Source organism: Littorina saxatilis, linkage group LG11 (assembly GCF_037325665.1).
Source record: "Littorina saxatilis isolate snail1 linkage group LG11, US_GU_Lsax_2.0, whole genome shotgun sequence".
Taxonomy (NCBI): domain Eukaryota; kingdom Metazoa; phylum Mollusca; class Gastropoda; order Littorinimorpha; family Littorinidae; genus Littorina; species Littorina saxatilis.
The window spans coordinates 28,460,253-28,475,287 of NC_090255.1; the positions used below are offsets into that span (position 1 = coordinate 28,460,253).

A 15,035-nucleotide genomic window follows, 5' to 3' on the forward strand; every position below is an offset into this window, starting at 1 on the left:
CCATTTGATTTGAAACTCGATATTACAATCTAAAATGTTGGATTTGAACAGAATTTTCATTGGCCAGCCGGGCAAGTTGCCAGGCGGTTTCTACACCAATACAGTTCTACAAGCCCGGCAGATCTTTTTACTCGCCCCTGGCGACCGGGCGGACGATTTGGCCATCCCTGGTCTTTGTAACTTCTTAGCTAGACACTTTCTCAAAGATACCTTCCTTAACTATTCCACTTCCACTGTAAATGACGGGTGCAATGGCCTTGTGGTTAGGACATCAGCCTTCTGTGTGAAAGTTTTAGGGTTTGAATTCCCTGCCGCTTTGTGTGTACCAAGTCTGCAGGGTAACTTTCAGGACTGTAATCCATGTCAGAGTTCAGTGGCTTATAGAAAGTGGAAAGCAACCAGCACGCTTCCCTAGCAAATTGAGTATGGCTGCTGAAATGGCGAGCGAAAAAATTATCATGCACATATTGACATAAAAAACCTGCTGGTGCAAAAGTACGAGTGTATGTGGTAGTTGCAACCCATGAATGCAGAAGAAGAAGAATCTGTAAAGTTACTTCAGCAAGAAATCTACGCTGATTTGTTGGTATGTATGCTCTTATCACAAATTAAATCCTGACCGGATCTGTGGTTGCGAGCATTATCCAGTCAAGGTTGAGTACAGGTTCAAGGGGGTATTCAGGTGTGCATAGGCTTTTTTCCCGGCCAGGTATGGTACATGTATGTGTTTAAATGCTCTTAGTCTTATCACAAAAGGAATTCTGAACAGATCTGTGGTCCTACGCATTTTCCAGTGAAGAAGCAAATTATAGTTGATTCATTTTCCTAGCATATATTATATATATTTATCTGTAGCAGTCTGTACTGTCTTTGTTCAGGTGTCACTGTTGCTCACACTTTTTGTTTGCACAGTTGTAGGTGTGGAGTGACCAAAGGTTGTGGGAACAATCTTTCCAAGGATTTAGACGCAGGAGTTGGAGCAGCAGTACTAGGTCTGTATGTTTGTTCTTTATGCTCTTGAATATCGAAATCAAAAAACAAGAAAGGTAATTTGTTGGAACGTTTGTTATTGACAAAACAATACGTTACAATCACAAATATATTGACCCAACAGTCTTTTAAGTGCACAGACAAACGATACGTAACAAGAACTTAGCTTGGTTGAGTTTTCGGCCACTTGCTCGTAAACCGCAAGCGAATGAATCAAACGTTGTGACAAATTTATAACCTTTCTTGTTTTTTTATTCTGAATTTTTGAACATTGGCAGTCTCTTTGTTTTTGGATTTGCTCTTGAATATATATGTCTACCATTTGTATACATGTGTGTCTGTGGTTGTATGCCTGTGGTTGTTTAAGTGTGTGTCAATGTATGTGTTTGTGATAATGCATGTTTGTGTCATGGAGAGTGTGTGCATGTATGTGTGCCACAGAGCCTGCTGCGTTTTCAGACAAATTGTGTGTGTGTGAGGGAAAGTGTGTGAGCGAGTGTGTGTGTGTCTATATGAGTGCGTGTGTGAGTGCTAGCGTATGTGTCATTGTGTGCCTTGTGTGTGAGTTTGCATGCGTGTGCGTAACTATGAGTGGGAAAACTTGCTTTCTCTTATACAACTGCATGCATTTGATTTGATTTCTTTTTGTATCACAGAAAAGCAGTTGCAACTAATGGAACACTCACTAGAACTGATATCCAAAGATAGAGAAGAGCTGCACGACCATGGCAACACAAAGCAAACAGTCAGCCAAGTCTCTTCCAGAGGTGACAAAACGGAACACACTCAGGCAAAATCTACACAGAATGGACAGGCGTCAAGTACACCAACTCAGAATAAACACAGACTAGGAGGGTCTGCGGAAAGGGCGGATGACTGCGTTACAGATTGCCATACAAACACACAGTCTAGTGTCGCAGAACAACTGGTTGAAAATGCGACAAGACACCAGGCACATCTTGTGGAAGCTAAAGTGGCAAGGGACTGTTTGACAAAGAGGGGACATCTTGCTGAAGCAGGAGATAGAAAACACAAGGGGAGAGCACCCAAGCATGCAGACATCTGCGTTGCTCAAGCAGAAGAGAGCGGTGAAAGAGAGACAACCTACAAGCAACCGAACACACGCCTCATGAAAGATAACACAGGAAACAGAACTTCACAATGCTCCACAGAAGCAGTCAAGAACAGATCAGCGCATAGTGCTAGTCAAAGGAGCGTTCCTATTGCTATAGAGGAGGAAGATAGTGATGTGGGAGAAGAGAGAGAAGGCAAGAAAACTTCCACAGAAAGATCGCCTGAGCTTGGGGCCAAGCTTCAGCTTGCACGTAGCTACGCTAAAAGAAAGCGCTACACAGAGGTCAGTATATTAATATTTATTATTCATCTTGATTCTCTGGTTCATGTGTAAGCTGGCCTTGCAATGACAACAAAGAATTTTTCGCCAGACTTTTCAAGAGGTTTGAACCCCATTTTAAGACCTAAAATAATCTGAGATAGTTAGGTCTACAGACTGGGTGCCCGAATGGTAACGCACTTGCGCTCGGAAGCGGGAGGTTGCGAGTTCGACCCTGGGTCAGGACGTTAGCAATTTTCTCCCCCCTTTCCTAACCTTGGTGGTGGGTTCAAGTGCTAGTCTTTCGGATGAGACGAAAAACCGAGGTCCCTTCGTGTACACTACATTGGAGTGTGCACGTTAAAGATCCCACGATTGACAAAGGGGTTTTTCCTGGAAAAATTGTATAGGCATAGATAAAAAAATTCCACCAAAATACCCGTGTGACTTGGAATAATAGGCCGTGAAAAGTAGGATATGCGCCGAAATGGCTGCGATCTGCTGGTCGATGTGAATGCGTGATGTATTGTGTAAAAAATTCCATCTCACACGGCATAAATAGATCCCTGCGCCTTGAGTCCGAGTCTGGAGATACGCGCGCGATATAAGACTTCATATAATAATAATAATAAAAAGGAGGTAGTCTTAAGTGTATGTACATTTACATAGGTGATGAACAGAAAATCTGAAAAAAGCAAGGTCTTATAAGGGGGGAGTCTTGAATTGGGAGGTCTTGAGGAATTTTGAAATGCAAATGAGTTGCACATGATTTTGGTTATAGCTGGAATGGATGTTTCAGGTGTTGTTTGTTGTTGTTTTTTCTCTGTATTTTATTTGTTGAGACTTTCTAAGTTGCTTACATGGGCAGCAAAACCAAATGAAAAACAACAACAGAAGTTTTCTTGTAGTTCATCAGTGTAAGATTTTAGTGGCTGCAATAACAAAAATTGTGAGCAACATGTACTTACACAAAGTGATGTATAAAGGCCATTTCACTTGCACTGTTTCAGGATGGCACAGGAAGAAAGCGGCCAAAGTCAAACCCAGAAAGTAATCTTCACAGCCGTGAACCCAAGCGCGGCCAGCGACGACATACTGACATGGGTGACAGTCTTCCCAGCGTCCGCGACACTGACTCACATGGCAGTAAAATCAGCAGGCGGCACAACAATCCCCTTGGCACGGAACGTATGACTGAAAGCTACAGCCCAACTCCCGCCCACCAGCGCACAAAGCAGAAATCAACCGAATCTCGAATCACCCCGTCACCTTTTCTCGCCCCTGCGTCACCACGCCGTCCCGTCCCTACGTCCTGTTTGGTGACGGAAACGTGCTTGGACAGCGGTGATCTTGCCTCACCGCTCACGCGTACTGGTCGCGGGAGGGTAACTGCATTACAAGATATCAGCACAGTGGTGGTTCCGGAAACACTGGGCATGGATGCCATCAGTCCTGAAGAAGACTTTGAAGAAGTAGAGGAAGTTTCTTCTCCTGTGACTGATTTAATGCATGGCGGTACAAAGGGGAAAGCTGAAGAGACAGCACGTAACTATGATAATACAGTGCATGAACGCAGCTCAAAGCCAGGGAGAGAAAATGTTGAACAAAGAATGCAGGTGATCCGAGATAAACCCGGCGGTGGTATTTCACATACACACAGCTCTAGACAGGGAAGTAAGACTGTTGACGGGACATCCCCACCCACAGAACTCAGTCCCGAATCAGTGCGAGCACACAGATCTGAGCGGAGAAAGGAAAACATTGAGGCAAGAAGTTCACAACTGAAAGAACTCAGTCCTGATTCAGTGCATGCGCACAGATTTCAGCGGAGGAAGAAAAACATTGAGGCAAGGAGTCTACAACAGGCAGAACACAGTCCTGAAACAGACGCTTCACGCAGCTATACTGCAGGAAAAGGACTTGAGAAGAACAGCCTACAGCCTTCAGCACACAGCCCCACTAACTCTCTTCACAGGCACAGCACTGTTCCAGAGGATTGTATCAACAACCACGCTGGCAAACCCTCACACCGCAGTGACAAGAAAGACGCAGAAGCAAGAAATAAACACAAGCAGGAGATGCCAAAAAGCGGACACTCAAACGCAAAACAGTCAGTGTCTAGTCAGGGAGTATGGGGAACAGACAGCGTCGTGTTTACCAGTACACGGCCCTCTTCATATAACAACCCCACTCGTCAAAGCATCGACGCTGGCTCTTTGTGTCTCCTCGGTGAGGAGAGTGTCGGTTGCAGCCTGCAGTCGCCGGTGTTCACCGCTCACCACAAAGACCTGGATTCACCACAGGGCGATCAGTCACCGGCGTTGTTTGATGAGGGATCGTGTGATGAAAGTTTGGGTACCTTGGTAGCTTCTGCCATGGATACAGGTATATGGCGGACATAATACATGTGCATGCGTGTACACGAACACACCTGCCCACACTGGCACCCTGACATATGTGTAATAATATCCCTCTATGGGTACCCATGCATCTGTGCACACACATTATGAAAACCCAACAACACAAAACTTAATTTGTAATGGAAGTTAGCTCTTGGTTTGTTATTGTTTTTAAATTCCCAGTACATGTACTTGCTACTGCTTCAGCTTACCTATGACAACAACAAACAAAACATATTTGCTTGCAGCACTTGCATGTTTGCTTACTGTTATAAATGTCAGAGTTTGACAAGCTTACTTCCATCATATGTTATTTGCTTACAGCTTACTGTTATTTCAGAGTTTGACAACGTTACCTTACTTCCATCATATTTTAAGGTATTTAACAATTCAGTAAACAGAGTTATTTCCTTTTTGATTATTTTCCAGACCAGTCAGCTCTGGATCAGCGACCAGCCACACCTTCCACTCCTCCGGTTGAGGCAGCGCACACTGAGAGCCCTCCTTCTTCCAGTTTGCTGAGGCCTGCTGTGCGCCAACCTCTGGGACAGCTGTCAATCAATGTCACACTTGCTGGGGCGTCTTTCAAGCTGCCGTCACCACCTCATGCAACTCGCAGAGAAAGAGGAAATCCTAGTCTCCATAGCCCACGATCCCCACCTGTAGCCGTTGGAAGACAGAGTTTGAGTCCTCTCCATAGCCCTCAATCCCCACCTGTCATCATTCGAGGACGAAATTTGAGTCCTTTTCATAGCCCTCAATCATCGCCTGTCATTGTTCGAAGAGAGAATCTAAACCCACTACATAGCCCTCAGTCACCTCCATCTGTTGTGGTTGGAAGACAAAATGTGAGTCCTCTCCATAGCCCTCGATCAGCGCCTGTCGTTGTTCGAAGAGAGAATCTAAACTCTCTTCATAGTCCTCCGTCTCCTTCCGTCCTTGTCGGTAGAGGGACAGTGAACCTCCCGGCAGTACGGAATACATTGTCACCGCCTCAAGTTACCAGGCAGAGAACACTGGATGAAATGACGAACACTGTTTCAACAAAAACCTCGCCTGTGTCTGATGGGTCTGAGCTCGGGGTGAGTGACAGCTGCTTTGACAATCGTAGGTATTCTGTTGGGATATATATTAAAATCTATTTTGGGGGAGTTTTTCTCTGAATCTTAATCGGTGTGTCTCAAAGAGACGTTTTCCAGAAGTAAGCAAGTAACAAACTGGCATCAGGACAAATAACTAACTCTGATGTGTATATTATGCAGTGTGTGCTCAATTTGATACCCTTTTCTTTTACTCTAAAAACCTGCTCTTAAATGATGAAATGGTTGCTTTCCAGACACTGAAACCAGCGCAACCACGAAAACTATTCAGATCGAGAAAGCTTCAACGAGAACCACCATCAGCGGATGACACAATTAATCCTGAACTGCTAGGTTGGTTGGTTTTCTCTTTTGATAAGACAGTCGGTATCGTTGCTAGCTTTGGAACCAGGTTGCTGCTTTTGGCAAGGGTTTGAATCCCGGATTCGGCAAGGGATTCACTTCCCAGAGTCAACTTTGTGGAAACTCTCCTTGGTGTCCGAACACCCTCTGTGTGAACGCCTGGGATTAATGTCCCAAGTTCAAGGCAAAAGTCTCAGAGGTTGGAAAACACTCTGATGAAGAAATGTGTGGTTTTTTTTGAGTCACTTGAGAAAAAGTGACTCTATGTAATCGGTCAGTGTTAGTCTGTCCGGCCGGCCGGCCGTCCGTAGACACCACCTTAACGTTGGACTTTTCTCGGAAACTATCAAAGCGATCGGGCTCATATTTTGTTTAGTCGTGACCTCCAATGACCTCTACACTTTAACGATGGTTTCGTTGACCTTTGACCTTTTTCAAGGTCACAGGTCAGCGTCAAAGGAAAAATTAGACATTTTATATCTTTGACAAAGTTCATCGGATGTGATTGAAACTTTGTAGGATTATTCTTTACATCAAAGTATTTACATCTGTAGCCTTTTACGAACGTTATCAGAAAAACAAGGGAGATAACTAGCCTTTTCTGTTCGGCAACACACAACTTAACGTTGGGCTTTTCTCGGAAACTATAAAAGTGACCGGGCTCAAATTTTATGTGAACGTGACTCATTGTGTTGTGAATAGCAATTTCTTCCTGTCCATCTGATGCCTCATATAATATTCAGAACTGCGAAAGTGACTCGATCGAGCGTTTGCTCTTCTTGTTTTAAATGGGTGGCGCTGTACTGTATGGTAGCTCACTTTCTCCACAGAGAAAGCAACCCAAGTTACCATTAAGGTAACTTCACAGGACTATATGATAATTAAGATGTCAAATTAAATATTTAAGTAAGGTAAAGCACTAATCTTGACTAAATATGAAAAACAAAAAAAAGGGTTTGTGGCTAAAACTGGGGCTGGGTTAACAAGCAGTTAACCAGTATACTTTCAGGCTGGCATGATCTCATGTGAATTTGTCGATTGATGTTTCAGTGGATGTTGATGATATTGGAGACACAGTGGGAATGGGGCAGGCTCCGCGGGCACCAGTGTCATCACAGCTCAATGCAAGTCTGGACCCAGCTGCCAGGCTCACGCAGTATTTACAGGTTGTTACAGATTTAGTACACTTTGCACACATAAGACATAAGACATAAGATCATTTATTTTCCATACAATTAATTACAATAGATGGAAAAGCGTGGGTCCAGAAGTACTTTGGAACACTTAAAACTTCACAATATTTACAGCAGCGAGCAGACAATGGTCGCGACTCTGTCGCACCCGGATGTAGACACACACATGCATGCATGCACACACGCACACCACACACACACATGAACATGCATGAATGGGCACATGCACGCTTGTATGTACGCACACACATGAACACAAACACACACACACAAACACACACATGCATGTGCACATACACATGCATGCAGACATGCTTACACACACACACACACACACACACACACACACACACACACACACACACACACACACACACCTACTTTCCTCGCCTCCCCTCTCATGCATAATCAATTTGTTGACTGTTACCCCAGACAGTACCCAAAGAGCAGCCAGGTCTTTCACAGTTTGATTAGTGTATTAGAGACGTGGCGAACACTGACATTATTTCATTATTTGCACGATACTGATGCTTTTTTTTATCAAACATACATCATTCAAAAATAATTTCAATACAAAAAAAATGTTAAAACAAATTTGAATGACAAACGCCTGCTCCTCCTTCACATATACAGCATGCCCAAGACATTACCCACCATACATACATCAGACCTGGGAACCAATACGATTTTGTGGTATTTTGTACTCTATATGTGACCCTCCACCACGAAATGAGTCGCATGTCACCTCGCGTGGTTCTGCGCTAGGATTAATACAAGTCCGGGGAGTGTCTGGTAACAGTGTGAGGGTCACCTTAGTCACAGGCTTATAACTCAAACAGTTTTCGCTCTTTTCTAAAACGATTTTCACCACTGAGTATACAAAACTCTTTAGAAAAATGTAAAAATATGAAAATCATGCAAAGGTGACATGCGACTCATTCCGTGGTGGAGGGTCACATATTGTCTAAAATACGATTAGTACGGTCTTTGCAACAACAAAAATATGATCAAAAAGTTCCTAGATTACTTTTCTTCACAAGAGCATCCCGAAGTCGACCCAGTATTTTTGAATGCTGTGGTGAGTACACTCACTTTTTCTGAAAATACGTAAAGTTTCTTTGAAAATACTCCAAGTGCAAAACAGGGTTTCCAGGTCTGATACATTCTTCTTCACACCCGTCAATCAGAGGTAAAATAACCATAATATGTCTCCCTCCATAATGTAACCCGTTTTGGTTTTGTGCTGCTTTTGCTTTTGCGTTTTGTTTTCCTGTGTATTCGTTGTCCCGAAGAAGCCTCCGTTGGCCGCGACAATTCGACCTTGCCTTTGTGCTGTCTTTGTGTTGGTGAGTACAGATCTCTTTTGTTTATCAACATGACATTACTATCAAATGAATAATAATTTAATTTGTTGTTACTCCAGACGGTAGCAGAAGAGCAGCCCGACCCCTCACAGTGGGACGAGTGTGACGGAGACGTGACGATGGACCCCCGCTTTCAGCAGCTCCACCAGACCTCCGCCCAAGACATCACGCTCATCTCTCAGGGCGGAAGCGAACTCAGCCTCACATGCCAACCGTCCACTCCAAGGCCAGCTACTCCCATTTTGCTGGATGACAGTTTTGACAGGTCTGTATGTCTGGAGTTTGGTTTGGAATAGATGCTGTTTGGAAATACACTGGTACCTGCCATGAAAGGACGCCCTTGGGACCAGCCAAAAGTGTCCCCACATTGCAGGTGGCCTTTCATGACAGGTACATTTTGGTCAAGATAATAGACAAAGGGGCTACTGAAGGTGTCCTTTCATGGGAGGTGTCCTCTCAACAGAAGGAGCCTCACATTGCAGGTTCCACTGTAATAATATAAAAGATAATAAATAATAATGAACACTTATTAATCGCCCCTTCTCGTAAGAGCTCATTGCAATGTACAATAGCAAAACCCCACACACAACTACAAAAACCCAACAGAGCGTGTGTGAGTGTTTTTGCTATACACTCTGTCAGGGGGCGGGAATGTAGCTCAGTCGGTAGCACGCTGGATTTGTATCCAGTTGGCCGCGGTCAGCGTGAGTTCATCCCCACGTTCGGCGAGAGATTTATTTCTCAGAGTCAACTTTGTGTGCAGACTCTCCTCGGTGTCAGAACACCCCCGTGTGTACACGCAAGCACAAGACCAAGTGCGCACGAAAAAGATCCTGTAATCCATGTCAGAGTTCGGTGGGTTATAGAAACACGAAAATACCCAGCATGCTTCCTCCGAAAGCGGTGTATGGCTGCCTAAATGGCGGGGTAAAAACGGTCATACACGTAAAAGCCGTGGGAGTTTCAGCCCATGAACGAAGAAACAAAGTTTTTGTGGGTTGTTCAAGAGTTGTTTTTGCTTTGAAACTCTGCAGGAAATGAACTCCTTTGACATCGAAGCCCAGGGCCGAGGTACATGAGAAAGGTACCACCCCAATGGGAGCCAGCTGCGGGGTCGGATTGGTTGAAACTGAGAGACGGGCGCAGTGGCCTAGTGGATAAGACATCGGCTTCCTAATCGGAAGGTCGTGAGTTCAAATCCCGGCCGCGGCCGCCTGGTGGGTTAAGGGTGGAGATTTTTCCGATCTCCCAGGTCAACTTATGTGCAGACCTGCTTGTGCCTTATCCCCCTGCGTGTGTACACGCAAGCACAAGACCAAGTACGCATGGAAAAGATCCTGTAATCCATGTCAGAGTTCGGTGGGTTATAGAAACACAAAAATACCCAGCATGCTTCCCCCGAAAGTGGCGTATGGCTGCCTGAACGGCGGGGTAAAAACGGTCATACACGTAAAAACCCACTCGTGCGAAAACATGAGTGAACGTGGGAGTTTCAGCCCATGAACGAAGAAGAAGAAGAAGGTTGAAACTGAGGTATGTGTGATTCCAACCAATTCGGCTCCGTGGCTACCTCCTGTCCTGCAGTGGTAACTTTCCCGTGCACCTCAGCCTAGCTATCAACTGAAAATTGGCTAAGATCTGTGTTTAGTGGATTGTCCGCTGAATACTATATGCTCTTTTTGTTTGAAAGAATGCACACTTGAGCTGACTATTCAATGCTGATGCAATTGCGTGCATCAGTGCACAGATCGCGCACCATTGTGTGTAGACAAGTCACTCGCTTGTATATATATGGCCTACAATGTCACGTGGGTTTATTTGCCTCATTGTTTCCAAGGAAAGATAAGCTTCCTGGACCTGTTAGCTACGACGGCCTGCAACAGAACATTTGAACAGCCTTGGGAAGGGTTTCTGCCTCTTCTGCCCTCTTGTCCCCCTGACGACTGTGCCAGTCAGGGAATTGATGATGATGATGATGATGATGATGATTGATGATTGATGATTGATGATGATGATGATGATGATGATGATGATGATGATGATCTCCTCTCAGTGTCTCACTTACTAACTTACTGTTGTTACACATGTCGTAATCATTTAGAGCGCTTATGTCGCATCCCTTTGTTTCTCATATCCACCTACCAGATATGTTCTACAGATCTTGCTTAGCTAGTTGTATTGCTGAACATGTTTTTATTTTTGGTAAATGACTAAAGTCTGATATGTTATACAGATCTTGCTTAGCTAGTTGTATTGCTGAACATGTTTTTATGTTTGGTAAATGGCTAAAGTCTGATATGTTATACAGATCTTGCTTAGCTAGTTGTATTGCTGAACATGTTTTTATGTTTGGTAAATGGCTAAAGTCTGATATGTTCTACAGATCTTGCTTAGCTAGTTGTATTGCTGAACATGTTTTTATTTTTGGTAAATGGCTAAAGTCTGATATGTTATACAGATCTTGCTTAGCTAGTTGTATTGCTGAACATGTTTTTATGTTTGGTAAATGGCTAAAGTCTGATATGTTATACAGATCTTGCTTAGCTAGTTGTATTGCTGAACATGTTTTTATGTTTGGTAAATGGCTAAAGTCTGATATGTTTGCAGGGTTCCTGAAAGGAAGAAGCAGGAGCACACTTACGCATATGCTGAGGTTGTGCGGAAACAAGCAGACCGAAAAAAACTGAAAGGATTCAGCTGCCAGGAATGCAAACAGGTGCGGTGCAAACAAGTGTTCTTTAGATATATAGGGGAGGAGGAGGAGCAGCACAAGAAGCTGAAACCCTTCTCCGGTTCTGTTCTGTTGGGGGCCGTTTAGACCAATGCTCATGATACTAGCAATTTTCTACCACCTCTCCATATTTTTCGTTCTTTTTCTTACCAGTTTATTTGAATTTTGGTTTTGAAATTATCACTTTCCAGATACATGAAAGAATTAGCATTTTAACAGTAAATGCTGCAGAACTGAAAGAATATGAGCCGGGACATACCCCCCACACGAGAATTGTAACTTTTTGAAAGAGCAGATTTTTTAGCAAGATTTAAAGTGCTACTGTACGGTCAAATGTCTGGAGGGGTGTTGCAGCCCTATGTTTCTCTTGAGAAATTCAGATTAATATCTGAAAGTCAAATGTCCAGTAGGATGTGCCTTGCACTGATTCAGTCTTCACTATCGCTGTTGTGTTGCAGTACTACAGTGCAGCAGGATTAACAGAGGCAGAGATGGCGGTGAGAATGGCAGAGTGTTCCAAGCATCGCGCCAGACAGGCCCCACCAAGCACACCAGATCACTTCTGGTCCATCGGATTCCCAGACACACAGGAATGTGAAGAACATGGTAAGTCAGACATGCTGACTTTCGTTTGTGCACTGTTGATGGTGAATGCATGTTAATTTATTTTTAATATACTTTCTTATGTGATAACCAATGTGCTATATTTTCTCAGGACAAAGAACAAATGTTTATTTTGAATGTTTTATGTATGTTATTATTACGGACACAAACGCTCAGCAATGCAATTTCTCTTTTAGAGATTAATAAAGTTATTGTATTGTATTGTATTGTATTGTAGATTGTCCTGCCTATTGGTGGACTTACATTTTTACCCGTACATGGGGGGGGGGGGGGGGGGGGGGGAATGGCTGTTCCCAGAGCTTCATTTTTGCTTCCTTAGCTGCAGGCAGGCTGAACTATTTTTAGCATCCTTTCCACCACCGCTCTACATAGCAGTGCTGGCTCGCTCAGAGCCATACACTGATAAGTACCATCTCCCGGTGTAGCGCGGAAGCATTGGGGTATAACAAGCTAGCGAGCTTAACAGTGTGCTGGCTGCAGCTGTTTGGTATCCTCTGCCTTGACTATTTTTAACTCGCACTAAAATGCAGGCCAGGAACAGCTGAGGGGTGTATAGGCTTCGCTCTGTCTTTCATTCCTTCTGTCCGCACTCAGATCTCTGGTGTTCATGGGGTGATTGAGCTGAAATTTGGTGTGTAGCTTGACGTGGGGGATACACTCTCATAGCGAAGAATTAGGTCCCTACTTTTAATCGAAGAGAGGCTACGCTGGCGACATATTCTAATATTTACTGGGTACGTTAAACATGACATATACTGGATCTAAACTAAGTACGATAACTCTACTGTTGTCATTGAGTTATGTCCCCTGAATGTCGGCTTTGATCGCAGGGCCGGTGTCCTGACAGTGAAGGTCAACGCTTTTGCAACTTTATGATCTCACGTCTGGAAGCTTTTTCTGCACCATCACTAGTTTGGGGTAGAGGTGGAGCTATAGGTGAAATCTGTGTGATCTGAGTAACTAGTTTTGGTTATTCCATCCATTGTAACCTGTGCTTGTTTTTTTTTCTTTTTTTTTTTCTCTTTTATTTGGTGTTTAACGTCGCTTTCAACCACGAAGGTTATATCGCGACGGAGAAAGGGGGGGGAGATGGGATAGAGCCACTTGTCAATTGTTTCTTGTTCACAAAAGCACTAATCAAAAATTTGCTCCAGGGGCTTGCAACGTAGTACAATGTTTTACCTTACTGGGAGAATGCAAGTTTCCAGAACAAAGGACTTAACATTTCTCACATACTGCTTGACTAAAATCTTTACAAAAATTGACTATATATTCTAAACAAGAAACACTTAACAAGGGTAAAGGAGAAACAGAATCCGTTAGTCGCCTCTTACGACATGCTGGGGAGCATCGGGTAAGGCCAAAAAAAAAAAATTGTCTGTTTAGGGTAACATGACCCAAAAAAGTAGGGTCGGTAGGTAGGTAAAGGTTTTTTTTTGTTTTGTTTTTTTTTTGTTTTTTTGTTGTGTAAATGCTATGTTGGCTGAACATTCACTTCTTATATTTGATGAATACATGTTTCAAAACTAACGTATAAATAAAACAGAGAGAAAGGGAGAGAAAGAAACGCCAAATGTCTCTTTTTAGCATTTTTACCTCTTTTTTTTTTCCTTTTTTTTTTGAAATCAAAAAAAAGTTTTTGGGTCGGCGCCAAATCGATAGGGTCGGTCGGGTTACCCTAAACAGACAATTTTTTTGGGGGGGCCTAAATTCTTTCCCCTAACCCACGGGGGGTCCCTGTGCTTGTACTACGCTTTAAATATTATGCTAAAAAGTATGAAGATTGCCTTTAATTACATACAGAAAAGCATTTGTTGATTTTTCATTCTATTTTCTTTGTATTTTCTCTTTGTTTCCTTTCTTTTGTCTTGAAGTAATGTGTTGTTATTTTTCTTCATCTTCATTCATTTGTGATAAGATTCTTCCTCATTTATGTGAACACAATTCAATCTTTGGTTGCTATCTTTATATGTCCACAGATAATATCAAGTGAGGGCAGCAAGTGGTCTGTATGACTAATGTAACTTCAAGGAATACTGTCAAGAAAGGTTTGAATAGTCACCAAGGATGCAAATCAAAAAGCGACAGCTCGTTGTTAGGAGTTTGAGTCCAAGGCATTACAGCAGAAGTTGGTATTTAACCCAGCAATGATTTGTGGAGTGTCTAAATGTTTGTGATTTTGCTGTAAGTGCTAATAATGATTACAGTGGACCCCAACATTTAAGACCCCTCCCCCCCCCTCCCCCCCCCCCCTCTCAATTTACGTTCCTCCTTATCCTCCTTTCTCAGATGTTCTGTTCAAAGGCTCAGTAAATTTACCTCTATTTTAAGACTCCCTCCATAGGACTGGGTGGCCGAGTGGTAACGCACTTGCGCTCGGAAGCGAGAGGTTGCGTGTTCAGGCCTGGGTCAGGCCGCAATTTTCTCCCCCCTTTCCTAACCTAGGTGGTGGGTTCAAGTGCTAGTCTTTCGGATGAGACGAAAAACCGAGGTCCCTTCGTGTACACTACATTGGGGTGTGCACGTTAAAGATCCCACGATTGACAAAAGGGTCTTTCCTGGCAAAATTGTATAGGCATAGATAAAAATGTCCACCAAATACCCGTGTGACTTGGAATAAAGTGTAAAAAAAATTCCATCTCACACGGCATTAAGTCTCAGGGCTTGGAAACATGAATACACGCATGCAGGGAAAAAAAAAATGGGTAGCGCCGTATACTGTATGGCAGCTCGCTTTCCCCAGGGAGAAAGCAGCCCGAATTTCTGTGAGGTTACCCTCATGGACTATATAAAAATCGTATCCTTATCCTTATCCTTAAAGACCTTTTTTTTTAAGGTCGCAAAAGAGGGGTCCCACTGTATCTGATGGTTGGGTAGAACTTCTTAATCTTCTGCTTCATCTTCACCTTCGTCTTCTTCTTCTTGTTTTTCGTCTTCTTCTTCTTCTTCTTCTTCATCA

The 15,035-nt window shown here is 43.4% G+C and overlaps 1 protein-coding gene across 1 annotated transcript; it reads left to right on the top strand.

The window, feature by feature from the left end:
* Positions 1-3,350: 3,350 nt before the first annotated feature.
* LOC138980189 (serine/arginine repetitive matrix protein 1-like) lies at positions 3,351-14,277 on the top strand. The gene is made up of 8 exons (XM_070353023.1): positions 3,351-4,708; positions 5,152-5,804; positions 6,059-6,155; positions 7,215-7,330; positions 8,781-8,986; positions 11,329-11,437; positions 11,911-12,058; positions 14,056-14,277. The coding sequence occupies exons 1-8, from the start codon at positions 3,424-3,426 to the stop codon at positions 14,067-14,069; spliced, it is 2,628 nt and encodes an 875-aa protein (XP_070209124.1). The 5' UTR covers positions 3,351-3,423; the 3' UTR covers positions 14,070-14,277.
* Positions 14,278-15,035: the final 758 nt, after the last annotated feature.

Coding starts and splice junctions, on each gene's coding strand:
- LOC138980189 (XM_070353023.1), top strand. CDS start 3,424: ATGGGTGACAGTCTTCCCAGCGTCCGCGACACTGACTCACATGGCAGT. Junction 5,805..6,058: donor CTGATGGGTCTGAGCTCGGG/GTGAGTGACAGC, acceptor GTTGCTTTCCAG/ACACTGAAACCAGCGCAACC. Junction 11,438..11,910: donor GCTGCCAGGAATGCAAACAG/GTGCGGTGCAAA, acceptor GTTGTGTTGCAG/TACTACAGTGCAGCAGGATT.